The following is a 27003-nucleotide window of genomic DNA, read 5'->3' as shown; positions in this document are numbered from 1 at the left end:
AGATTGGCCTGTTCTGTAATTATTGTCCAGATTGTTCTTTTTTAACAGTGGTTTGATGACTGCTGTTTTCAAAGCCTGGGGGAAAACACCTGATGTAAGCGATGAGTTTACGATTTGGATCAGATCAGCAGCAATAACAGGCAGGACTTTCTTAAAGAAATGTGTGGGAAGGACATCCAGACAGCAGGAGCTTGAACTTAATTGACTTATAATTTCTTCTAGCGTTTTATAATTAAGTAGTTGAAAATGGGTCATTTTTTCTGTATTTGTTTTGTTTTGGTACAGCAATGGTTCTGGCTTTGAAGTTGATGTGCAGATTAATCCTCTGATTTTTTGGATTTTCTCTGAAAAGAAATCAGAAAACGTATTACAGGCAACATTAGATTGGAATTCAGGTGGAAACGTCACAGGAGGGTTTGTGAGCCTGTCAACTGTTGCAAATAAAGTTCGAGCATTATTGATGTTTTTGTTTATGACATCTGCAAAGAAAGCCTCCCTTCCATGTTTTAGTGTTAAGTGATAGTTATGTAGTTTTTCTTTGTAGATGTCGTGATGAACGTGAAGTTGAGTTTTACGCCATTGTCGTTCTGCCCTGCGGCAGACTTGTCTTGCAGACCGAACTATTTGTGCATTTCTCCATGGAGATTTCTTTCTACCAGTCAAAACCTTTACTTTAATTGGAGCAATGGAATCAATGATATATGAAACTTTAGACTGAAAATCATCTAACAACTGATCTACATCATTACAGCTTAAGGGTGAGGAGGAAGAGTAGATTTGATTAAATGTTTCTGCTGTGTTTTCTGTGAAAGAACGTTTTGTGATAGTAGCTGTTTGTCCAAGTGGGTCAAAGAATAAAGAAACTTCAAAGATAACAGCGAATTGATCCGACAGGGCGACATCAATTACAGAGACATTGGAAATATTCACACCCTTACTGATAACCAAGTCCAGTGTGTGTCCTTGAGTGTGTGTTGCTTGTTTAACATGTTGTGTTAAACCAAAATTTTCTAAAATATCAGAGAGCTTTTTTGCTCCTCTGTTTTCGGGTTTGTCCACATGAATGTTAAAATCACCAACAATTATTAAACAATCATAATCAATGCATAGAGAAAGAAGATCATTAAAGTCAGTAAAGAAATTTTCCACATGTTGGAGTTTTGTATAAAGTTAGTGTCAAAGTTCGTTTGAAGCGTTTAACCTGAATTCCAAGATACTCAAAAGATGTGAAATGACCGAAAGAGATTTTACTACAGTTTATGGTATTTTTAAATATAGAAGCCACGCCTCCTCCTTTTTTATGTTTTCTATTCTCACTTAAAAAATTGTAGTCAGGAGGCGCTGATTCAATGAGTACAATTTGGTCATTATAGTCATTCAACCATGTTTCTGTCAGAAACATAACATCAACATTATACTCAGTGATGAAATCATTAATTAACAGAGCTTTAGCACAGAGTGATCTGATATTTAAAAGAACTACTTTAAGTGGCTTGGAGGCCAAAAGATTTTCAGTCTGAGGTTCCTTTAGGCAGGGGATCACTCTGAGGTTTGAATTAGGACCGCTGTATTTCATATTTCTGGTTTTTGTAAATTTTCTTGTAGTGATCCGGACAGGTAATGTCCTGTTCTGCAGTACCCGGGGGCCAGACACATTCTGGATGGAGACAGGTGTAAAGATAATATCTGGTCCCCGGCCTCAGACCTCAGAAACGCAGAGTGATGGATCCTCTGGGAAGTCAGGGCAGGTTGCTTAAATGTAGTGAGGTCTGCTACGTGAGTGCTAAGGAGAGACGTGCCGAGGCGAACCTGTTGATTCATTCCATCTGTAAATTTAAGAAACTCTGGTCCGGAAGACATTTCTTCATTGGTATCCATTGAATCCTGTGAATGCTTGGAGGAGCAGAGAGGGAGGGGGGAAGGAGCGAGGGAAGCAGTCGCTCCATCTCCAGTCGATTTATCAGCTTGTTTTGGAATATTGTGCTCCTGATCCGGGGAGCGTTCCATCCTGGTCAGACATCCTTGAGCCTGTTCTTCTGACGTGATGATCCTGTTGCTGTCCTTGTTGATAAAATAAAAAAGGTTTGCAGCGAGTAGCTTTATCCCATGTTTATTAAGATTGCGTCCTCCTCTTCCAAAAAGGAAGAGGAGGAAATCTAATTCTCTTGAGTAGATACTGAGTTAGCAGTACATATCTCATAATGAGTCTATGAATCTGAAGCATTTTCACTTTTGAAAGTAGCAAAACATTTCATGAAATAGAAATGATCATGAATCATTACTCTGACTCTTAAACATATGATGTGCAGGTAAAATAAATTTGTACACAAAATTGAAGAGGGAATCTTTCAGTATTTCTTAGAAAGAAAAACTGTTACACCCTGTACCAACTATTCTTTCAATAAATGCAGTCTGTACCCTCCTGCCACATTGTTGGAGTTACTCTGACGATAACTGTTGGATCTGCCCAGGTGGACGTAGGGTGGCATTGAACACGTAATTCACAACACTCCCAGATTTAGCTGACCTGAGGGTATAAAAGGGCATTGGACAGAGGTTGTCAGGACAGAAAGTTTAAGGAGACTGCAGATATGCTCAGGTTTCTTCTGTTGACCTCTCTTGCAGCCCTGGGTAAGTACCACCTAGTCTATTTTGAAGATTCTCCAGAGAAACCCCATATAGACTTAAATGTAATAGTTCTTTTGGATATCTGCTTTTCTCAGTTCTGGCTGAACCCCAGCCCAGGTACCTGGAGGACAGTGTTGGTGAACCAAGAGTTGTGGGAGGAAGGGTGGCCAGACCTAACTCATGGCCATGGCAGGTATACTTCAAATCCTTTCAGACCTTATATCCATGTGTTGCAAACTTAACAAAACAATCACCACCATAAAGACAAGACAAAAAGGCCTAAAAGTAGCTTTAAAGTTATTTAAAAATACAAGAAAACATGCAAATTTCATGGAACTTGCTTGCTGACATTAAATAAGTGAAATCTTCAGCATCAGATTTTAAACTGATCACATCTGCTTTATAACTCAAGTACACCAACTGATAAATGTAATGAAAGTATATGTCCCTTAAATATTTCTCTAAAACAAGTCCAGGAATTATTACTATTTTTTCTCAATCAAACCTGGACATTTTCCTTTGAATCTCTTCATTCCCGTCAAGAGTTAGAGCTCATTTTTAGAAAGTGTTTTTAAGACATTGGAGAAAAGGTTTGGGGTTTGCTTACTTGTGTTTGCAAAACTGTCTCTTGGTGTTTTTCAGATCTCCCTTCAGTACAAATCTGGAAGCTCCTTCTACCACACCTGTGGAGGAACTCTTGTTCGGAGAGGATGGGTCATGACTGCTGCTCACTGTGTGGACAGGTGGGAATCTTATGCATCATGGAAAAGCTGAAGAGATCAAAAACAAGAGAACAAGCAATTTTCATAGACCTGAATATACTACTGTCCTACTTGTTAGAGATTCAGCTTCAAATAACTATAGATCATTTTGTTATTTTATTTTTTTTTAATCATCTTGTATAAGTAATAACTAAAAGAAACTTCTTGTCTCTTCTGCATGGGCAAAAGATCAATGACTTGGCGTGTCGTTCTTGGAGATCATGACATCAACAACAACGAGGGAAAAGAGCAGTACTTGAGCGTGAGCCAGGTCTACATCCACCCTAACTGGAACTCCAACAATGTTGGAGGGTTAGTAAGAATGTAGTTTTGCCAGTTCTTAATGTGTATAGGGCAAAAAAGACAGACCTATACGTCAAATGCCACATGTTAAGTAATCTTGCACTTACGTTTTAAAAACAAGAAGAATGTGTGTAATCTGATGCTTACTTGTTATGTATAATACTTTCCATGTAAAAAATATATATTTTATGTTGTTTTCTTCTTTAATTGTTACTATAACTTCCAGGGAAGAGCATCAGTTAAGTAATTGCCAGCATAACCGTTGAGAAAAAAAGAAGTTTTTGTTGCTTAACTTCTGTTAAAAGATATGTGATACCTATTTCTTGAACAATACGGTTTTAATTGATTTTTGAATAAAATAACATTTTGGTTAGGTGGTTTTATTATTTTAAAAGAACAAAGAAATATGTTTCTTTATAGAGTTAAATTGTATTCACAACTCACCTTCCAAGAATCTTAAAAAAATTGGTATTTGCTTCCTGCGTCTTGTAGTTACGACATTGCTCTGCTGCGTCTGTCCACTGACGCTGTCCTCAACAACTACGTCCAGCTGGGCATTCTTCCTCCCTCCGGTCAGGTTCTGGCCCACAACCACCCTGCTACATCACTGGATGGGGACGCATTCGGAGTGAGTCAAACACAATTTCACACCAAGATGATTAACATGGTGGACGTTCAGATAGGTAATGATATGTTTGGCTGTTTTTCCCAGCTGGGTAACCTGTCTGCTCAGCTGAAGCAAGCCTACCTGCCTGTTGTTGATCACAACACCTGCACCAGCTCTGGCTGGTGGGGCAGCACTGTGAAGAGCTCCATGGTCTGTGCTGGAGGTGCCAGCAACTCTGGTTGTCTGAGCCACCTGTTGAACTCCCTCTTTTCAAAAAAAGTGGACAATCATAAGGTCCATAATGATGTGTGGAGTTACATAAAAGTACTGACACCAACAGATGGTGATACAGAAATAATTAACTGACTTTTTTGTCAGCTTACTCCCACAAACTTTAGTGTATGACATTTTGATGCTATGTCACAGGTCAACACAAAACAGTGCATGATTGTGAGATAGAAAATAACAAATAGATGGTTTTTGCACATTCTCTCCATTTTTTAATGACTTGAACTGAGCTCTGTGGGCATGCTGTTTTTTTTTAACAATCATTCCATGTTTTAAACTTATTACTCATTCCTTTAATTTTGCTGTTATAATAAAACAAAACATGAAAGTTCAAGAGGCATGAATACTTTTCCAAGGGTGCAGGAATAATAAAAGAAATCAAAATAAAGTCAGTGACATCCAGTTTTCATGACTAATTTTTAAAATATAATTTTACTTATGCAGGGTGACTCTGGTGGACCCCTGAATTGCAGGGTCAACGGCCAGTGGGTGGTCCACGGAGTGACCAGCTTTGTGTCTTCCCTTGGCTGTAACACCTACCGGAAACCCACCGTCTTTACCCGTGCTTCTGCTTACATCAGCTGGATGAACAGCGTTAGTATTTGATAACTCAAGAATTACATAGATTGTAATGATTGATGTTTGAACATTGCAACTGATAATTTTATTTGCTTTTGCAGATCATGGGTTAAGAAGAAAAGCAATATCTGTGGAAAAAAGAACATTCTGGATTCTTTTCTCACTCCATCAAAATAAAAGTCATAAAAATGGCATCTAAATTGCTTTGTCATGTTTGGTCAAAGTTTTATGATAAAAAATAAATTAATAATCTGATTCCTGATTGAAAGAAAAAGAAAATCAGAGACATAGCTAATTAATTAAAGATTTAAACATTTCAGGGGAATCATTTTATTTTGAGGTCAATCTGTGAAAGGATTTAGCAGTGAACTAAAATCTCAGTAAAACCTTAATGTTAAGTTAATTTCAGACCTCTAATAGTACAAATGACAAGCACAAAAAGCTAAACAAAAAAAAAAAACAAAACAAGAGAGACATGATAAATTAGCAAATAATATGCTGATAAAATGCATTTCATCTGCAAAAATTTGTTACGGAATTGGATACAGTTACAGAATATTCAGCAAATACTGACTCTAAGGTTAACTTGTTTCCTAGAGATGACACACTTCCAGACCCCAATTATTTCTGTTTGTCAGCCTTACTTTTTTTCCCCCCAGTTATTCTGGCTTCTCTAAAATCCTCTCACATTTTACTGATTAGTCATTAAATTCACTACTTATTTTAATCTTCAAAATTCCTGTAATCTTAGCAGTGCTTAGCTTTATTCAGAAGCATGCTGCTCAGACCAAAAATGATAGAAAGTAAATGCATTAATCAGTCCAGATTTTTGGATGCTGTTGTGTAGTCTGCTCAGCAGGCTGGCTATGCACTTTCTTTTAACTTTCAGGACCTGTTGTTCACAAGAGGTTTCTTTTCATGCAAATAAAGTCCTGATCATTTTTTTTTTTAAGTTTAGTCTCATGCTACCAGCGCCACCCGGTAATGAAAAGTGAGCCACTAGTGGTGTATAGACAAACTGCTAAGGAACTGTTATGAATTAAAACACTTCAAAAACATCTCTTTATTAATGAGATTTACAACAGAGTATTACTAAGCACATTTTCCATTGTTTTATTATGTATTCAAACTTTCAAGATTAAACAAAATACAAATTTTGCAATTCTGTATTGTAAACACACAGAATTTTTGCAAATACCTGTGGTTTTGTTTTAAGTTTGCATGTGTGCATGTAGTTACAAAGGCCAGAAGTATTTGTGAATAAGCCCCTGTGAACATCAAAGGCTAATGAAAATCCTATACAAAGAATGGCTGTTCTGGATTGTGTTGATAAATGACTAATTATTCTTTGATACTTATATTCATGATCTAACAGGCCATGTACAAAAAATATAATTGCAAAATACAGAGATTAAAGCCTGTAAAAGCACTTTATTAACACATGTTTACAAATCATACAGAAAGTTTTAGCTTTAAATAGATATCTAAGCAAAAACATTGTGGCTGATGCTGAATTGCAGCAGTTTTAATTTGACATTGTCCTTAAATATTTTACTTGACACATTTTGACAAAGTATAAATATAATAGCTTACACCCTTGAAATATTTGTTACAGTATGCATAGTTCAATTACATTCATTTCGTCAGGATGTTTTGATTTGGTGCTTAGTTCATGTTTAACAATGAGCTTCCACAAGTTCACATAGGTTTTATAAATGTGCTGTCACGCTACTGTAACACAGTTGAGAAGGGTACAATATGTTTTAGGTAGATGGGCCAATAGGTTCGGCTGTCGGAGCACGATGGGTGTTTAAATGACACACATACACGGTTGAGTGAATTTAAAAAACAATTAGCTTTAGTAACATGAATCATAAACTCACAAGTGGACAAGACATACAATTAAGAAAATAAAATTACACACAATAAAATACATGAAATAAAAACAACAATACTTGGCCAAGTGCTAAATATCAAATTTAAATCTATTGGGTACACCCTGGTAGTTTGCGTTCTAATCTCTTTTAGATGACAAATGAATCAAATTAAATCCTGGCTCAGGTCTCACTCAACATGGGAGGAAATCCAGATCTTTCTAAGTCCAGGTGGGAAGGCTCGCCATCAAAGTCAGTAGGGGAATCCACTTCAGGAACAATCCAGGAGAAGAGAAGAAAAAGCAAAAAAACAAAAAAAAACACAACAAAAAAAAAAAAATCCTGATCGATCTCAGTGCGGCACGTTCAAAACAACTAGACAGGGACTCTCATTCCAGACACGGAGGGCACTTCAGTTGAACTGAAAACAACTGCCAATCAACTGCCAGAAAGTGCAACAGTTCCAACTGATCTTAGTGGTTTCTGGCTCAGCTGTCTGATCAGGGTTGGATCTCCCGCTCACAATCAACGCTGCCAACACGGGAAAGAAGGTGAAGCCTCTGTGGCATTCCGCTCTCTGATTGGTCTAAACATTCATGGGAATCAAACTTCCCATTGGCCAGGCAGACTACCCCGCCTACCCAATCTCTATTTCCCAAAAGGCTATCCCCACTTTATGTGGGTTACACCCTCCCCTCTGAAGGGTATGCCCGTCCCTGGGCATCTGCAATACGACACTGAGTCGCACAGCTTAAGCATGCCTGATGGAATTATGGGATGCATTCTCCAAGCCATTCAGGGAGCTAGCCAATGCTTCACTTAGACCCTGGAAAAGAGAATTCACCACCATCATCAGAGGATTTCCCAGTTTTGGATACTCTAATCTGTTTGGCTTTGTGTGTACTCTTTCAGAGCGACGAAGAAATGTTTCAGAGTTTTGAAGTCCCTCAGTCTGAAACTTTAAGGGTTCAGGTTGGGCAGTAACAGGTTCATTTACTCCATAAAACTCATCATCATATGCTGCATCTGAGCTCATCCCTTATATGGAGGAGTTTCCTCAGATTGCTGCAAATCCAAACACTGAGGGGATCCTTTAACTGAATTTAGTTCAGGTAAAACGTTTGCTTCGGATAATCTGTTATGTTCCGGTAGGTTGTCATTTTCAGGTAGGTGAACACTTGATGCATCTTGAATATCTCCAGTACTTCTATCTCCTACAATATGAGTAGCTGGAACATCAGGTGAGAGGGAAACTACAGATCTCCCTGTTTCTGCTGATGGTCGAACTGCACTGTGATGCTCACTTGACTTGTGAGTTTCAGGCACTATGACATATACATCGGGTTTTGACACAAAACGAGGGAACGATGTCCAATCAGGTACATCATCCAGATCTGAGATGATTTCCTCTTCACTCTCGACGACTGGACATTGTCTCGTTCTGGGTCTCCTGTTTGGACAAGGTTTGACTGTTTCAGGCTCTGCAGCTGCTGACAGGAATCCACATGGCAGAAGCAGGTCTCTGTGCAGAGTCCGCACTGGTCCATCTTTACTTTCCGGTTTAACTGTATAAACTGGCATTTCTCCAGCTCTCTTGAGGACAACATAAACATCTCCTCCCACTTGTCTGCCAATTTATGTTTTCCACGCAGCTTCACATTTTGCACAAGAACTCTGTCTCCTGTCTGCAAAGTTGATTCAATCACTCGCCGGTCAAATCTGGCTTTATTGTGACTTGCATTCTTTTCTGCATTGCTAGTAGCAATACGGTAACTTTCTTCCAATCGAGATTTTAAATTGCCAACATACTGGGAATGAGTCTGCTTCGTAGCATTGGTGGGCAATCTGAAAATCAAGTCAATGGGTAATCTGGGCTGTCTCCCGAACATTAACTTGTATGGGGAAAATCCAGTCACATCACTCTTTGTACAATTATAAGCATGTACCAGAGGTTTGACAAAGTCTTTCCAGCGGAGTTTATCTGACTTATCAAGTGTTCCAAGCATTTGAAGAAGTGTGCGGTTGAATCTTTCAACCGGATTTCCCCTGGGATGGTAAGGGGTTGTACGCACTTTCTTCATGCCAATAAGTTCACAGAGTTCTTTTATGGTTTTAGATTCAAAATCAGCACCCTGATCACTAAGGAGCTTTTCAGGAAAACCATAATGAATAATGAAGTTTTCCCTGAGGCACTTTGCTACGGTCTGCGCTCGCTGGTTTGGGGTTGGTATGGCCACTGCATATTTTGTAAAATGATCAGTTATTACCAAAATGTCTTTGGTGTTTGAGCGATCTGGCTCTATTGACAAAAAGTAAATGCACACCAGTTCGAGAGGTCGATAGGTTTTAATGTTCATCAGTGGAGCAGCTCTTTCTGGATGTGTTTTTCTACGAACACATCTCTCACATGTTTTAACCATTTTCTCTATGGTCATATACATTTTTGGCCAGTAAAATCTAGTTCTTGCCAAATCTACTGTTCGTTCAACTCCAAGGTGGCCCATATCATGATGAAACAGGAGTGCTGTAGCTCTTAGCTCCTCAGGAAGTACAAGCTGATATGAGATGTTTGGACCATCTTGTCGCTTTCGATAGAGCACTCCATTCTGCATCTCCAACCGAGACAACTGTCTGAGTAACAAAGGTAATTCTGGTAGCTCTAACCTGAGGCCGGGACATGGAGTTTCACCAGTTTCCAAGAGTACAATGACTGCATTGATAGCAGGATCTAATGTTTGTTTTTCCCTCAACTCTTCTTCTGAAAATGAATAAACAAGAGGGGACCCATCCACTTGGACTGGAATGAGTGAGAGATTCAACTAATGTCAACCGAGGAGTGGCGGCTTGAACACCAGCTACAGATGAAGTGACCATATGGCGTTCACAAATAGCCTTAATCACCTCCTGGGGAACAGTCTCTGGACTGTCAGGATTGCTCAGATGGTACAATGTGAACTGCCGGATTCTCTCACTTTCCTTCTTTGATGCATAATCATCCTTTGGTGGATCATGAGGTCGGCGAGACAGTGCATCAGCATCAAGATTTTGCTTTCCCGCCCTGTACTGAAGACTGAATGAGTAAGTAGAAAGACTGGACAACCACCTGTACCCTGTCGCATCCAGCTTTGCAGATGTTAAAATATATGTAAGTGGGTTGCTGTCCGTCACTACTGTGAAGTCTGTACCATATAGGTAATCAGATAATTTTTCTGTGACTGCCCATTTAAGAGCCAAAAATTCAAGCTTATGAGCCGGGTACTTCCTCTCGCTCTTTAAAAGTCCTCGACTCGCAAAAGCTATGACTCGAGATTGACCATCTTGAACCTGATATAATGCAGCCCCAAGGCCAACAGTGCTGGCATCTGTATGTAAGACATACAGAAGCTGGGGGTCTACAAAACCCAAGACTGGAGCTGATGTTAGCTTACTTATTATGTCATCGAAAGCTTTCTGACATTGAGGTGTCCACCGCTCACCAAAGGGCTCCTTTGGGTTGCGATACTCTGAGCTCGAATTTATTTTCTGTCTCTTATTTAGCTTTCTGAGTGGTGGATAACCAGACGTTAGTTCATTAAGTGGCTTTACAATAGTAGAGTACCCCTGAATGAACCGTCGGTAGTATCCAGCAAATCCTAAGAAAGATTGAAGCTGTTTAAGATTTGTGGGGATCGGCCAAGTCTGTAAGGCCGAAACTTTTTCAGGGTCTGTTTCAACTCCTTTCTCAGAAACAATGTGACCAAGGTATTTTACTGACGTTTGAAAAAATTTGCACTTCTCTGGTGCCAGTTTCAAACCATATGTCATCAATCGTTCAAGAACACGCTGCAAGCGCTGTTCATGTTCTTCCAGGGAGGCTGAGAAAATAATCAAGTCATCAATGAACACTAAAACTTCTTTTAGGTTCATATCGCCAACACATTTTTCCATCAGTCTTTGGAAGGTTGAAGGCGCATTTGTTATTCCTTGTGGCATCCTGTTGAATTCCCAGAATCCAACTGGACACACAAATGCAGTCTTATGCTTGTCTGCTTCTTGCATTTCGACCTGATAGTAGCCTGACTTGAGGTCTAGAACGGAGAACCACTTAGAACCAGCAAGTGCAGTGAAAGCATCTTCCAGTTTTGGAAGAGCGTAGGCATCTTTGATGGTCTGCATATTCAGCTTTCTGTAATCTACACACAGACGAACAGAACCATTCTTTTTGCGAACCACAACAATTGGAGAAGCAAATGGAGACTCAGATTCCTGTATGACTCCAGAATCTAGGAGTTCCTGTATATGTTGTCTCACAGCATCTACATCGTTGGGGTGTATCGGACGTGCTCTCTGCTTAAAAGGCGTCTCATCACTGAGCTTGATTCTGTGTTTCACTTTATCAGTATGGCCAAAATCCAGGTCATTCTGAGAAAACGTTTGGCATGGTGTTTAACATTTTTGTTATTCGCTCTTTCCATTCAGTGGATAAAGGTGAATCTCCAAAATCAAAGTTCAGTGATGGGGAAGACTTTGCTTGAAATTTAGGACAGTTTGAGTCGTTGACAGTATGTTCTTTGTGCAACACCTGTACTATAGCATTAACATCTGCCACAATGGTTTTGGGGGGAATGACTATGTCATGATTGGTGTCATTTCTCAGTACGACAGGAATATGACATGAGTGTTTGCTTGGTAAAGTTACTGCAATCGCTGAAACGAGTAAACCATTCGGTAGAGAAGAAGCTGATGGTTGCTCAAGAATAACATCTCTCTGAATGTTCAAACGATTAAATGGAACAAAAGCTTCAACAACAGCGGTCTGCCTTGCAGGAACAACTTTAGGCAGCTTGCCTGTTAGTTCTGCACAACCAAGGCTGCTGTGGATAAGCTCCCTTTGTCGTATCTCAAGTATTTTGAGAACAGCCTGATAGCCATTCATCAAAGGCTGAAAAGATGAAAGTTTCTGGTAATCCGCATAAAGAACGTCAAGTGCGTTTGTGCCTATAAGCACCTGTTCATGGGCTGCAGAGCCCATGAACAGGTGCCCAACGATGTAGATGCTGTGAGACAACATATACAGGAACTCCTAGATTCTGGAGTCATACGGGAATCTGAGTCTCCATTTGCTTCTCCAATTGTTGTGGTTCGCAAAAAGAATGGTTCTGTTCGTCTGTGTGTAGATTACAGAAAGCTGAATATGCAGACCATCAAAGATGCCTACGCTCTCAATATCAGAGCCAACAAACTCTTTAGGAAAAGTGATGGTAAGCTCAACATATCCTAAATAGGGAACAAACTGGCCATTAGCTCTCCACTTCAAGCAAATCATTTAAAGAATGAATGGTCAGATCAGAAAGGTGTTCTTCATAAAAGGACTGGGGCACAGTTGTGACTTGCGAACCTGTGTCCAACAGACAGTTTTTGTGTCTTTCCCTGCAATAGACACTTGAGCTGTAGTTTTAGTTCCCACCAGGCCATGTGGCAATTTCAACCTTTCTACCCCAACACTCTTAACAACAGCTTTCATGGTTTTGGGACTGGAATTTTGTATCTCTGCTCCCATGTGTCCCTCTATGGGAGCAGACACTAGTTTTAAATGTGTCTCACTTTGAGAAGCATTAGAGGCTTCCCAAGCAGCCTGCTTTTCTTTCAGCTGTTTTTTCTTAGCTGCTACAAGGGAAGGATTTGGTGCATTTTCACAGACTGAAACAACATGGCCATCCTCTCCACACTGGAAACAGTACCAGGGACGTGGTCTGCCATTTGCTTTAATTGTGGAAGGATGCTGACGGCTTGTTTTTGGTTTCACCACATGGGCTTCATGTGTGACACTTAGAGGAACAGACTTTTGTTGCTTAAGTTGTTTTGACTTTTGACTCTCTGACACAATGCTCTTCACCTGAAGGCTGAGGTCAGCAATTTGTTGCTTGAGCATCTCAAGATCAGTCTTATTTATCAAATCATTTTTGTCATATGCAAGATGAACTTGTGACATGGCACGCTGCTTGCTGTGGATGTGGCCAGACTTGGCATGGTTGAAATGCTGTCGCAATCGAGTCATTTTTGCAGCCTGTTTATCTTCTTTTGTCCTAAGAAGGAGCAACAATTCTGCAAAAGTAGGAGGTTTATCTTTCTTTTGTTCTAACTGAAGATCGGCTATTAAAGCGTTCTCCCAACAGCCTCTACAGAACTGCTTTAAAAGCTGTTGATCAAACTCTGGAGCGGATACACCACCACGTTTCATTGTTTTGCTTAAGGCTGTGTGCAGTCTCTGCAGGAAAACAGAAGGTAACTCTCCGTCATTCTGGAACGTGCTCATGAACCTAGCATAAAGCTCGTCACCATCTTCAACCGTCCCGTAGGCGGAGTCAAGCAACTTGAGATAAGTTGAGGGACTAGATTGTGGGCTCAAATGTTTAATCATTTCAGAAGCAGGAGGAAGAAGACTGTCTAATATACGATGTGTGCAATGCAAGTCTGACACAGATGGATCTCTGATAAGAATTTCAACACTTGCACGCCATGTATCATAATCTGCTTCATGGTTTGGACGTGGACTCTTGCCTGAAAAAGCTCTGAGTCTACTGGGTGAAGCAAACTGGGATGAGGTATCACTGCTGCGCACCACATGCTCAACCACCACTCGCTGAACTGCATGTGGATTAACATCGATTACTGGCGTAGTAGTGGATTCAGATGAGAATGACAAAGTCTGTGGGGGGTTGAGATCAATCAGGTTTTTACTGAAAATGGAAGGGTTGAGAGGCTTACTTGGATTATTTGCTGGTGTCAAAATCGGGGAATCTGTAGCCGTCACTGACTGAGGGTTTTCAGAAGATGGGATATTTCTTTTGCTGGTCGAGTCTTTTTGTGGGTAGGACTCTGGATCATCTAAGTGAATGTAACGGTTAATGGAACCATACTTCTGGAGAAATATTGATACTTCCTCATCTATTTCTGACCCTGTCAAGCCACTAACAACCAAAGAATGGGGAATTTGGATGGACTCCCGGAGTACCACATCCATTTTTTTTTTTTTTTTTTTTTTGAGAAATACTTAGCAAGCTCTAACAATACGTGAAAGATGTCTGACAATTAAACACACACACTCGTGCTCCTGGCTGGCTCGCCAAAGCTTCTCCTGTAACACAGTTGAGAAGGGTACAATATGTTTTAGGTAGATGGGCCAATAGGTTCGGCTGTCGGAGCACGATGGGTGTTTAAATGACACACATACACGTTGAGTGAATTTAAAAAACAATTAGCTTTAGTAACATGAATCATAAACTCACAAGTGGACAAGACATACAATTAAGAAAATAAAATTACACACAATAAAATAAATGAAATAAAAACAACAATACTTGGCCAAGTGCTAAATATCAAATTTAATCTATTGTGCATCCTGGTAGTTTGCGCTCTAATCTCTTTTAGATGACAAAGGAATCAAATTAAATCCTGGTTCAGGTCTCACTCAACATGGGAGGAAATCCAGATCTTTCTAAGTCCAGGTGGGAAGGCTCTCATCATGGGAGGAAATCCAGATCTTTCTAAGTCCAGGTGGGAAGGCTCGCCATCAAAGTCAGTAGGGGAATCCACTCCAGGAACAATCCAGGAGAAGAGAAGAAAAAGCAAAAAAACAAAAACAACACAACAACAAAAAAAAAACCCTGATCTGTCAACAGACAAGACCAGCAGAAACATAGAATTATTATTAAACCATTCTAGCTTATTATGTTTCATAACTGTTCGAAAAATCCTTTTCCAAGAACAATAATAAAACATTACATTTTACACAAACTCAGCAAAGGTTCACGTTTTAATAACTAAGTAGGTCAAATAAAGATCATTATTTGACAACAAGATAAAAGAACAAAAACCAAATGAAAGGTACAAAATATGCTCACCGATCTCAGTGCGGCACGTTCAAAACAACTAGACAGGGACTCTCATTCCAGACACGGAGGGCACTAGACAGTGTAAAATGCATATTTTTTAAGTTTTAACTTAAAGAAAATGAATTAAGTAAAATAAAAATACATTATTATATAGGCTGTACCTTCAGTTTGAACTGAAAACAACTGCCAATCAACTGCCAGAAAGTGCAACAGTTCCAACTGATCTTAGTGGTTCTAACAGCAGAAAAACTGAAGTTCAGTTTTCTGAAACTTATCACTCTTTCTAAATTATAAGTTGGATTTAAACAATAACTATTTACAACAAAAAAATTCCTTCAAAGTCAATAAATGATATTAGAAAGAAACCAAAAGACTCTCACTCTGGCTCAGCTGTCTGATCAGCGTCAGATCTCCCGCTCACAATCAACGCTGCCAACACGGGAAAGAAGGTGGAGCCTCTGTGGCATTCCGCTCTCTGATTGGTCTAAACATTCATGGGAATCAACTTCTCATTGGCCAGGCAGACTACTCCGCCTACCCAATCTCTATTTCCCAAAAGGCTATCCCCACTTTATGTGGGTTACACCGTAGTGACATATTATAAACCGAGTGTTATCCTCCAACTTTGCTGACCATGTCCATCCTTTAATGACCAGTTTTCAATCTTCTGGTCATTAAATGTGTGATGCCACTTAGGTTAGGTCAACTCAAACTGATTTTTTGAAAATACCACCGACATTAAACTCCAATGGGATCCACAGTGAGCAGGCCTCAATCTACTAAAACACCTTGAGAATGTTGTGAATTCTGGGGTCCTCATCTTGGATGTACATCTGACTAATCTTGACCAAAATGTTTGAGAGATGTTTCTGACACCCTGCTAAATCAATGCTTTAAATAATTAGTACAATTTTATGAAGTTTCTGATGCATTCTGAGAAGTAAAACTCTACAAATCCCTCCAGAAATTTGACTTCTCATGCACTCAAGAAGGTTTAAAATCGTATTAATAATACAGTAAACAAACTTTATTATTATTGTTTGTGTTTCAGAGAAGATGATGTCAAGCTTACAGCTCAGTATCAGTATGAAGACAATCAGGTTGGAGATGAAGATGCCTTCGCAAGAGAGCCCTTCATCCTGCGCTTCTGCTGTCCCTCCACAGGTGTGTGCTGTTCCACATTAATGAAACGCCAGCTCACAGTGCACAAAACAGTTCATCAGACAATTTGCAAGGATATGATGACGGCTCTTTTTGCCAGTCTTCATATCCTACCTTTCTTTATGACAGATTCATTTGACTCATTCTATGATAGATAAGTTGTAAAAGTCACGATGAAACCCTTACTCTTACTCTCCCTACACTAAAAATACAATATTATAGTTTTACTTAAGTTAGGTTATAAAATAGGTTAGGTTATAAAATATTACAACATATTCTCAGCTAAATTCTTTTAAATCATCAAGATCATGGTTTCACTGCAGTCAAACCACTGTGGTTTATCTTTATAAGCCTGTAACATTTGTTTCATTCAAATCTAATGGTGAGTCATGAAAAATGTTCTGTAATGAGCACTTCAGAAAGTCATACAGTAATGAATATATATGGTCCTGTGCTGCACCAGAGAGAGCAGATTATCATTACTAAATACTACCATATGTCAGTTTTTTACAGTGATATGACAGGGTTTCTACACAGTTTGGAAACATATGAAATTTGACTAAATATTTTCCAAATGTGTATAAGTTTGAAAATGAAAGCTACTTTTATGCACATACTTTGATTCCTATATTACTGCATACAATTATAATCCATCCGTCCATCCAATGTGGTATGTGTTGCAGTTTGTACAGAGTAAATACCTTATGGATAACTGTTATAAACATATCGGCTATGAATGTATGGTCAAATGTTGTGTTTTATTTGGGGCTTAAAAGGACTGAGATCATGTGAAATAGGAGACATTTTGACATGACATGTGAAAACACTAAACTGAGGCCTCTACTTATTTTAAACCTAAATATTTATTTGAGCTCACATCTATTTAGGTGCACTGTGGATCTGGGTCTATGTTATTTGCTTTCATGTCCACTTTCAGTTGTAAAAGACCTGGTCCTGATTCCGGTCCACACCAAGCCAGAAGACTCAGTAAAGGAACTTGATGAGCTTTACGTGTGGTCAATGCTGTCAGACAGAAGTGGAAAACAAATGTAAGTTGTTACATTCTATATAAAGATATGCAACTTGAAAATAATATTAGAGTTTTTTATTAATAGCTTTGCTAAAATTCAGCCAAAAGTTAATCATTTCAGCCGTCTCTCCACTGTAACTCAGAGGAGAGAGTTTTCAAACTCCAAGGGTCACTGTCTTGTTAAAAATGTGAGTGAGATGCTGGATAATGTGCTTGATAAATCACTCATTGAATAACGCCATGGTTTTCTCCCATTTATTATGGACTTTTTCTGTTATTACAAACAGTAAGAGGTCAGTGGGATCTTTTTTTAATGTCTTTTAACACTAAACTGAGAAGTCTACTAATGAAAGAAATCTTGGGGGAGGAGGATAAAATGTAAAATTGCTGTTTTGCTTACAAACACTAACAATCATCACTACTTTAAATACTTGTGTACAGTAATGTGTGGTTTTGACTTTTATTTTTTGTCCTTGGCAGAATATCATGATATTGGGGGACTTCAACGCAGATGGTCGATATCTTTCCAAGAAGAAAAAGGAATCAATCCGCATCTCTTCTGATCCCTTCTACTGGTTGATAGATGACGATGTTGACACCACGACTAGTAATTATAATGACAACACCTACGACAGGTAAAGATACATGTTAGGTGCCAAGGACACCTATCTTTGTTTCTACAATATTAATAAAACAACAAATTGCTACTTTTATTTTGTCCTGAATCAGGACAAAATAAAAATGACTTTGTCTTGGAATTAGATAACGAGTTTACATCACATCTGTGTGTCATGAATACACACTGTGCACATTTTTATCACACTTTGTATAACAATAAATTCCTTATATTTAATTCCTTGAAATAAATTGAAATCATCATCTTGCTAGAGAAGGATGTTTCAATATTCTCATTTCAAAATTTGTCTAAGCTTGTTGAGGTTTACAGGTAGGTTACAGTAAATTACCTCCCATGAATTACCTTGATTTTTATAGATTTTTTTTATCTTGTCATTTTTGTTATAGATCCCCTCATTATTTAGTATCAGACCCTGGTGACCTCTAGGATTGTGCCCTGCCTCAGTTAGATCTTAAAAATAGCATACTTTCTTCACCTGACTGAGTCTGTATTGTTGAATTTTATTCCCTCTAAAAAATCATGAACTGCAAAACATGTCTACTGTTGCTAAAAGTTCTATCTAATAATTTTATAAGTAAATGTAAATGTGTAGATGTATTTGGAGATATGTTGAAAACCGCACCAATAAACTGCTTTGTGATACTATCTTCTTCAAATAGGATTGTGGTGTATGGGGAAGAAATGCTGGGTGCCATTGTTCCTGACTCTGCAAAGTCTTTCAACTTTCAAGTGGAGTTTGGGCTAACAGACGAAAACGTATGCTTTATTGTCATCATTGTTTAGCAATACTGCATCACAGAGAAATGGTTGACACTTTCAGACATTTTAGAGCACATAATAGGTGCAAAGATTTATAATTTTATGTTTTCACTCTCCAAGGCTGGAAACATCAGTGATCATTATCCTGTGGAGGTGGAGCTGGAGACTGTCCAAAAAGCAGTAAAACCAAAGAAGAAGGCTTTACCGCGAACAAGAAAAAGATCCCCTAAAGGAAAAAGCCCAAAGAAAGGTACCATTTATTTTGTTGACAACAAACTTATAGACGTTAGATGAGTTCATCTTATATTATCTATCTGGATAACTGTTCAACTCAAATTTTAAATTATTTGACTTTTCTCCCACCCTGATATAAACGTTTCCATTGCAGCTCTGGCTGTATAGTTAGGGTTCCCCTGGTGAAAGGTGAAACTCCTGCCCAGTTTGTAGTTTTTTAGAATTTTTTTATTTTTTTTTGTCAGGATTATCCTCCATTTACCTCAAAATCTTAATGTCATTCTGACTTCAAGTTAATCTAATTGATGCTTAAAATATATACAGTGGGTCTACACTGAAATCAATTGGTTGTACTGGATTTAGGCATTGTTAATGAGTACATACGCACAATACACAAAACTCACATCTATACTTGCGAAAACTATCTTATCTTCCTTTTACTTTACAAAACATGCACTGAAAAGCACATTGAAGATATTAAAGTTTATGGTTTGTTGAGGATTAAACTTTTCCCAGGTATCATGAATGCATCACTTTGCCATTTTTATATCTGATTAACTGTGAAATTCAGTCTTTTTTATTTCAACCAACAGGATCAGAAAATATGACCAAGCCATCAAAATCCAAGACTTCTGGAGCAAAAAAGAGAAAAGGACAATCACTTGCATCCAAGACGCCAACAAAAAGGCGACGTTGAGCCACTTTAATGGCAAACCCTTCCCGCATTCACAGCTGCCTAATTGTCAATCCATCCATTTAAATGATTACAAATATTCATCATTTTAAATATAAATAAATGTGTCTATTTTTACAAACAGTGTTTACGCTGAAATAAATCATATTTAGTTTTATACCGAATTTGAGGTGTTTGAATTATAATAGAATTTTACAGATTAATATCAAATAAATCACATTTTGTTTTGGACAGAATTTGAGATGTTTGAATAATAATAACACTAGAATTTTAAAGACTTGTTAAGTTCCCCAGCAACAAGCCAGGTAGGTGCTTTAACTTTTTTTGAAGTGTGTTCACAATTTTGCGATGTCAGAAGCGACCAACGCAAAAGGGAGCGTTCAAGACTGGATCTCAAAGGAGACCGGTCTTGTGCGAAATTCGGTTCCCCTGTGAAAATCTGTTCCCCCTGCGTCGGAGCGCGCATTACAGCCAGAGAGGCGAAAGAGGCGGATCTGATCATTTTCACGTCGCTTCTGATCGATTTCTCGGTAAAACCAACTAATACAACCATGTCAATGTTGTAACACTCAGTTTAATTTGCAGCTGTTGTTTAAAAAAATTGTAAAATAAATAAATAAACGAGGTCTTCTGACGCTGTTTTGTGTTATTGTAAACACCAAGAGAATCGCTCTTTTCTCACGTAAGTCTGGCAGAAATAAAAGTCAGTCACCAAACACAGTTTTCCCAACACGTAGTGTGTATGTAAAGGTTTTTGTGAATTTGGAAACAGTTGTTCTTTATTCCCCAAGGTTATGGAGTAAAGAGAGGAAATAATGGATGATTCAGCAGCCTGAAATATTCTGTTCCCCCTCCATAAAATGGGAACAAATTATTTTACCTGCAAATGCTTAACTTTGCTTATTCCTCTCATCATCAACAATAAATCCTGTGAATTTGGTAGAATTTGCTCCTTGTTAGCCAGAGTTATGAGGGGGGAACCATATATTTCAGCTGGCTAAAATATTCCGTTCCCCCTCCATAAAATGGGAACAACTGCACTTACCAGCAAGATTTTTTCTCTGCTTATTCTTCTCATCATCAACAATAAATCCTGTGAATTTGGTAGAATTTGTTCTTTGCTAGCCAGAGTTATGAGGGGGTAACCATATATTTCAGCTGGCTAAAATATTCCGTTCCCCCTTCATAAAATGGGAACAAATTATTTTACCTGCAAATGCTTAACTGTGCTTATTCCTCTCATCATCAACAATAAATCCTGTGAATTTGGTAGCATTTGCTCCTACTTTGCCAGAATTATGGGGGGGAACCAAATATTTTAGCTGTTTTACCTGACTGAAATTATCCTTTCCCCCTCAAAAACATGGAAACAAATGTATTTATCAACAGTAATCATCAACAGCAAACTGGCTGTTGGCAAACAGCAAGTTTGAAAACATTTCATCACTATTTGCTCCATCACCATCTCCACCTGCTGCAGCACCTCCCCCTGCTCCAGTCCCTCCACCGACTCCATCCCCACCTCCTGCTCATCACAGTCTTCCTCTTATTTTAATAAAAGGAATAATTTCAGTATCATTTTGTTTTAATAATATACTGAAATTATTCCTTTTATTAAAATAAGATCAAAGCATATCAGTACAAAGACATAAAGTCTTTGTGAGACATATATGTATGATAATAAAAACTGAAATGCATGTGCATTGATATATATTTATAAGAATTGGAAATCAAATTTACATTTCTCAGCTTGAGTTTTTTTGGACTGGACAGGAGTCAATGGCAGAGCAGAGGAAGACGGTTCCCCCCTCATAACTCTGGCTAACAAGGAGCAAATTCTACCAAATTCACAGGATTTATTGTTGATGATGAGAGGAATAAGCACAGTTAAGCATTTGCAGGTAAAATAATTTGTTCCCATTTTATGAAGGGGGAACGGAATATTTTAGCCAGCTGAAATATATGGTTCCCCCCTCATAACTCTGGCAAAATAAGACCAAATGATACCAAATTCACAGGATTTATTGTTGATGATGAGAGGAATAAGCACAGTTAAGCATTTGCAGGTAAAATAATTTGTTCCCATTTTATGGAGGGGGAACGGAATATTTTAGCCAGCTGAAATATATGGTTACCCCCCCATAACTCTGGCTAGGAAAGAACAAATTCTACCAAATTCACGGGATTTATTGTTGATGATGAGAGGAATAAGCAAAGTTAAGCATTTGCAGGTAAAATAATTTGTTCCCATTTTATGGAGGGGGAACAGAATATTTCAGGCTGCTGAATCATCCATTATTTCCTCTCTTTACTCCATAACCTTGGGGAATAAAGAACAACTGTTTCCAAATTCACAAAAACCTTTACATACACACTACGTGTTGGGAAAACTGTGTTTGGTGACTGACTTTTATTTCTGCCAGACTTACGTGAGAAAAGAGTGATTCTCTTGTTGTTTACAATAACACAAACGTTGCAGAAACGTTGCAGATAAAAGGCCCTGTTTACACAACAATTTCTGGTGAGCATGGACGTTTTGTTGCGTTTACAGTACATTTACATGAACCCACCGAATGTTTTCTCAGAAAATTGCCCAGATTGAAAACGGGTTCCATAGTGCATGGTTCTGACACGTACAGGTGTCCGTTGTCTTGTAAACAGAGGAAATGGATCTTTTCTCCCTGGGAATCCCTAGCTCCTGCAGAGTATGACGCAAAAACATAGTTTTTCTATAATCCACAGAAGAAGAAGAAGAAACTACTGACATGGTGTTGTTACAGTTCGCGTTTCCCCATCAGATACGGTTCCCTCAGCGTCTCTTCGCCGCTCCAAACCCAGGTTGCAAAATACACGTGTTTGTTCCGCACTCTTATCTAGAGAACTACGGACACCGTAAAAGCTCAAACAACGTGTTTCAGCAAAGCGTTGTTGCTGATTCCAACCGGTGCACCTGATTGCACCTGATTCCAACCGCAATCAGCACCTGATTAGGGTGCGGGTTTTTCAACCGCACCCTCATCTGACGCACATAGTGCGTGTTTTTCTCCCGGTATCTGGGGGAACGGTATCTGATGGGGAAATGCGAATCGATGTGCTTTCAAGTAAAACTTTTGTTTTTTAAACACATGCGCACTTAGTTTCAAAGAACCTAGCACCAACTAGTGGCGTGACGAGAGCATTACACGTTTTCGATGTGTACCGTTACTGTGTAAACAAAGATTGTAATTAGAATGGCTTCATGTAAATGTGTTAATAGAAATGAAACAAAAATTCCATTTTCGTTGGATTATTGCCATGTAAACAGGGCCTAACTTACAACAACCAGGCAATGTTACATTTATTTAACAATTTGTTAAAGCTATATGTGTGACCAGAGGTAAGTAGTTATATTTACTTGACTAACTTTTTGAAAGACAAACGATACACAAACAAATAAAAAAACTTTTAGGAGTAGTTTTTTTATGCGATAGTTTTTACTTTTAATTGAGTAACATGAGTATGAAATATTGCTACTTTTACTGAATTAAAATTTCAGAATTCTGTTTTATTTCTTTTTGTTTGTTTTTTTCCTCAAGTGTTATTGAGTATATTCTGTCATCATATCTTACTAAAGGTATGTACCCAAGCATCTGGCAGCTATTCTGCTTGAGCAGAAACCAGTCAAACAGGCTTGGAAGACGATGGGACCAGCAAAACTTGAATTGCCTTCTCCGTCGAACTACCTCAAGAAAAACGCAAAGCGCCCCAAAGCTCCTGAGAGTTAGTTCCTCAACCAACTGCATGAGGATTTGCTTTTGTGCTGTCAATATAACCCACCTGATATATGCTTTTTTTTTAGGGACAGGGACTGAAGGCATCCATAAAACCAGTACGATCACTAAAGTAAGGCCACCGCTCCATATACGGGCCAACCAACCACTGACTCCAATCAAGAGAGATCTCTTAGCTGATGTGAAGCCTAAGCCCTCTCGTGTAGACTTTGCACAGGCACACAAAGAGCTTCTCCAAAGCGCTGGACTTAGCCCCAAATATATCATAAAAAAGGTATTTTTCTGCATCCTGTCACTTCACTCTTTGAAAAGTGTGGCTAATGTTGACAAGTCCTGGGCCATGAGTGCTATTTCTCTCCTCCCTAACCTTTCAGTGACTGACCAACAGCACTCGGATGTTATCTCCTTTATGAATTGAACATGGCATAATATTCAGAACCTCCCTAAGTCCAACTGTTAACAGCCACATTTTCCATGTAGGAGGCCATTTGAACATTTGAGCAAATTATAGTTGGACGTGAAGCTTATTTTTCGTTCCTGCAGGATTATGGTCAGGTACCCACATACTTACAACAGCGCCGTGCAGCTGAACAGCAGGCTAGGGATGACCAGGCGAGACTTGAAAAGGAGATGCAGGCCACACGACAAGTGTCAGAGGAAGAGCGAAAAGCTACCATAGAGGTATGCAGCATTTGTTTTCTTTAACAACAGACATCTAACAACTAAAACCTCTGGTGAAGTAAATAAAATTGGACAGAGGAAGTCAAAGGAATGTAAATATCGAATAATGTCTAATGCCAAGTTCCCGTCTTCTTGTTAGGGCTTGAAGAAGAAATGGCATGAAGTGCATCATGAATATCAGGGCCTTCCTTTCATCCTGTACACCCCATCGCAGAAAGCCCGCAAGATCCACATGGAGGAGCAACTGACTGAACTAGAGAAGCATATAAGACTGCTTGAAAAGTTCAAAACCATCTACATTTCTGATGCAGATGCCAATGGATGTCCTTAACCCCTGAGACTCCAGATATCATACATAAAAAAAATAAAATGTTCTACATTTATTACAGCTTTTATCTGTGATCTTTAAAGCTTTTAAATTAATCTTATTTTGTAGTTTTATTTCAGTGAAAACATTCATATACTGATATTCATTTTTACAATAAAAAAAAATGCAAAAAAAAATTGTAATATATTTTTGATAATAGTATTTTAATCAATTTAAATTGATTTCAGGGACCACAGTGGACTTTCTTGGTCATTAACACAGGAGGTATTTTGTCCATGTGTATATTTTCTGACCTGCAAGGTAATACAACTTGTTTACTCTGCTTACTCATTTTTGAGCATACATCAAAAAGTCATGTGTTTCCATCATGTCACAACCATTTCTCTGTAGAACTGTGATATCAATGGGATAGGCTAACATAGGACAACTGGCTCAGGCTGGAAAAAATATAACCAGGCATCAACAAACAACACTATAACTCTTGGTTTTGTTTAAGAAAGATTACAAAATATGTTTACAAATACATTTCAACATGCTGTAAGTCACTAGAAGTCATATCTCCTAGATTGGTCTTAACATATGCAACAGGTGTGCTTTGATAACACTGTGAGAAAAAACACAGGTGCATGATTGAATCAATCAATCAATCAATCAATCAATCAATCAATCAAATTTTATTTGTATAGCACATTTCAGCTACAAGGCATCATAAACACAAAACACAAAGGCATGCAACATAGAATAAAATACCAAGGTTTTTTTTTGTTTTTGTTTTTTTTTTTTCCTCTTTTTTCCCTTTCTTCCCCCTTCCCTTTGACACGGAATTTAAGCGCCTGTTACCGCCGGACTCCGCCGTCCGTTTAACCACGGGTATTCGCCGGGCCCCGTTGCCCACAACAGAAAAAAAAAAATAAAAAATTACATACATATCCACAAATCAAATCCATACATATTACATTTCAAATGCAACTCTAAACAGGTGCGTTTTTACTTGAGATTTGAAGGAAGTCAGGGTTTCCGCTGTTTTACAGTTTTCTGGAAGTTTGTTCCAAATTTTTGGTCCATAGATGCTGAAAGCTGTTTCTCCTCTTTTGGTTCTGGTTCTGGGGATGCAGAGCAGACCAGAACCAGAAGACCTGAGAGGTCTGGAAGGTTGATACAACAACAGCAGATCTTTGATGTATTGTGGTGCTAAACCGTTCAGTGATTTGTAAACTAACAACAGTATTTTAAAATCTATTCTTTGAGCTACAGGGAGCCAGTGGAGGGACTTAAAACTGGTGTTATGTGCTCTATTTTCCTGGTTCTAGTGAGAACGCGAGCAGCAGCATTCTGGATCAGTTGCAGCTGTTTGATTGATTTGTTGGACAGGCCTGTGAAGATGCTGTTGCAATAATCAATGCGACTAAAGACAAACGCATGGATGAGTTTCTCTAGATCTGGCTGAGACATTAGTCCTCTAATCCTGGAGATGTTCTTCAGGTGATAGAAGGCCGATTTTGTTACTGTCTTTATGTGGCTCTGGAGGTTCAAGTCCGAGTCCATCACTACTCCCAGGTTTCGGGCCTGATCGTTAGGTTTTAGTTGTAATAACTGAAGCTGTGCATTGACTCTAGATCGTTCCTCTTTAGGTCCAAAAATAATGACTTCAGTTTTATTTTTGTTCAGTTGGAGAAAGTTTTGGCACATCCACACATTTATCTGCTCTAAGCATTTATTCAGTGATTGGATGGGTTCAGAGTCACCTGGTGACATCGTAATGTAGAGCTGTGTCTCATCCGCATAGTTGTGGTAGCTAATATTATTTCCTGTTATGACCTGAGCTAGTGGGAGAATATAAATATTAAATAAGAGGGGTCCTAGGATTGAACCTTGGGGTACCCTACATGTGACCTTTGACCTCTTTGATGAGAAGTTTCCAATTGAAACAAAGAAATCCCTGTTCTTTATGTAGGATTCAAACCAGTCGAGCACCGAACCAGAGAGTCCAACCCAACTTTCAAGTCGATTCAGTAATATGTCATGGTCGACAGTGTCAAAAGCTGCACTGAGGTCCAACAGAACCAGCACCGTGGTTCTCCCACAGTCCGTATTTATATGGATATCATTGAATACTTTTATGAGGGCAGTCTCCGTGCTGTGGTGAGCACGAAAACCAGACTGGAAAGTGTCAAAGCAGTTGGTCATCATGAGGAAACTATTTAATTGTTTACACACAGTTTTTTCAATAACTTTGCTGATGAATGGGAGGTTTGAGATTGGCCTGTAATTCTGCAATAGTAATTTGTCCAGATTGTTCTTTTTAACAGTGGTTTGATGACTACTGTTTTCAAAGCCTGGGGGAAAACACCTGATGTAAGCGATGAGTTTACGATTTGGATCAGATCAGCAGCAATAACAGGCAGGACTTTCTTAAAGAAATGTGTGGGAAGGACATCCAGACAGCAGGAGCTTGAACTTAATTGACTTATAATTTCTTCTAGGGTTTTATAATTAAGTAGTTGAAAATGGGTCATTTTTTCTGTATTTGTTTTGTTTTGGTACAGCAATGGTTCTGGCTTTGAAGTTGATGTGCAGATTAATCCTCTGATTTTTTGGATTTTCTCTGAAAAGAAATCAGAAAACGTATTACAGGCAGCATTAGATTGGAATTCAGGTGGTAACGTCACAGGAGGGTTTGTGAGCCTGTCAACTGTTGCAAATAAAGTTCGAGCATTATTGATGTTTTTGTTTATGACATCTGCAAAGAAAGCCTCCCTTCCATGTTTTAGTGTTAAGTGATAGTTACGTAGTTT

General features: G+C 38.7%; 2 protein-coding genes, 1 long non-coding RNA gene and 1 pseudogene across 4 annotated transcripts; all 4 read left to right on the top strand.

The window, feature by feature from the left end:
* Positions 1 to 2521: 2521 nt before the first annotated feature.
* On the top strand, positions 2522 to 4498 carry LOC129357797 (elastase-1-like). Its single transcript, XM_055026797.1, has 6 exons — positions 2522 to 2631; positions 2724 to 2821; positions 3271 to 3371; positions 3579 to 3701; positions 4185 to 4375; positions 4473 to 4498. Exons 1-6 carry the CDS (start codon positions 2592 to 2594, stop codon positions 4496 to 4498), a joined length of 579 nt encoding a protein of 192 aa, XP_054882772.1. The 5' UTR covers positions 2522 to 2591.
* Positions 4499 to 4567: 69 nt separating this feature from the next.
* On the top strand, positions 4568 to 5358 carry LOC129357800 (uncharacterized). The gene is made up of 2 exons (XR_008605615.1): positions 4568 to 5181; positions 5268 to 5358. It is a non-coding gene; the product is annotated as an uncharacterized LOC129357800 (long non-coding RNA).
* Positions 5359 to 15912: 10554 nt separating this feature from the next.
* Positions 15913 to 19437, top strand: LOC129357802 (deoxyribonuclease gamma-like; annotated as a pseudogene).
* A 213-nt stretch (positions 19438 to 19650) lies between these two features.
* On the top strand, positions 19651 to 24257 carry LOC129357801 (enkurin-like). Of its 2 annotated transcripts, none has more exons than XM_055026800.1 (5): positions 19651 to 19734; positions 23043 to 23188; positions 23268 to 23473; positions 23743 to 23880; positions 24020 to 24257. In XM_055026800.1, exons 2-5 carry the CDS (start codon positions 23110 to 23112, stop codon positions 24209 to 24211), a joined length of 615 nt encoding a protein of 204 aa, XP_054882775.1. In that variant the 5' UTR covers positions 19651 to 19734; positions 23043 to 23109; the 3' UTR covers positions 24212 to 24257. The 2 variants fall into 2 exon arrangements, with proteins under 2 accessions (XP_054882775.1, XP_054882774.1); XM_055026799.1 differs by lacking the exon at positions 19651 to 19734 and adding an exon at positions 22705 to 22805.
* Positions 24258 to 27003: the final 2746 nt, after the last annotated feature.

This window comes from Poeciliopsis prolifica, unplaced genomic scaffold (genome assembly GCF_027474105.1).
Source record: "Poeciliopsis prolifica strain line A6 unplaced genomic scaffold, Auburn_PproV2 SCAFFOLD308, whole genome shotgun sequence".
Classification (NCBI taxonomy): Eukaryota; Metazoa; Chordata; class Actinopteri; order Cyprinodontiformes; family Poeciliidae; genus Poeciliopsis; species Poeciliopsis prolifica.
This window is presented reverse-complemented; position numbering and strand designations above follow the sequence as displayed.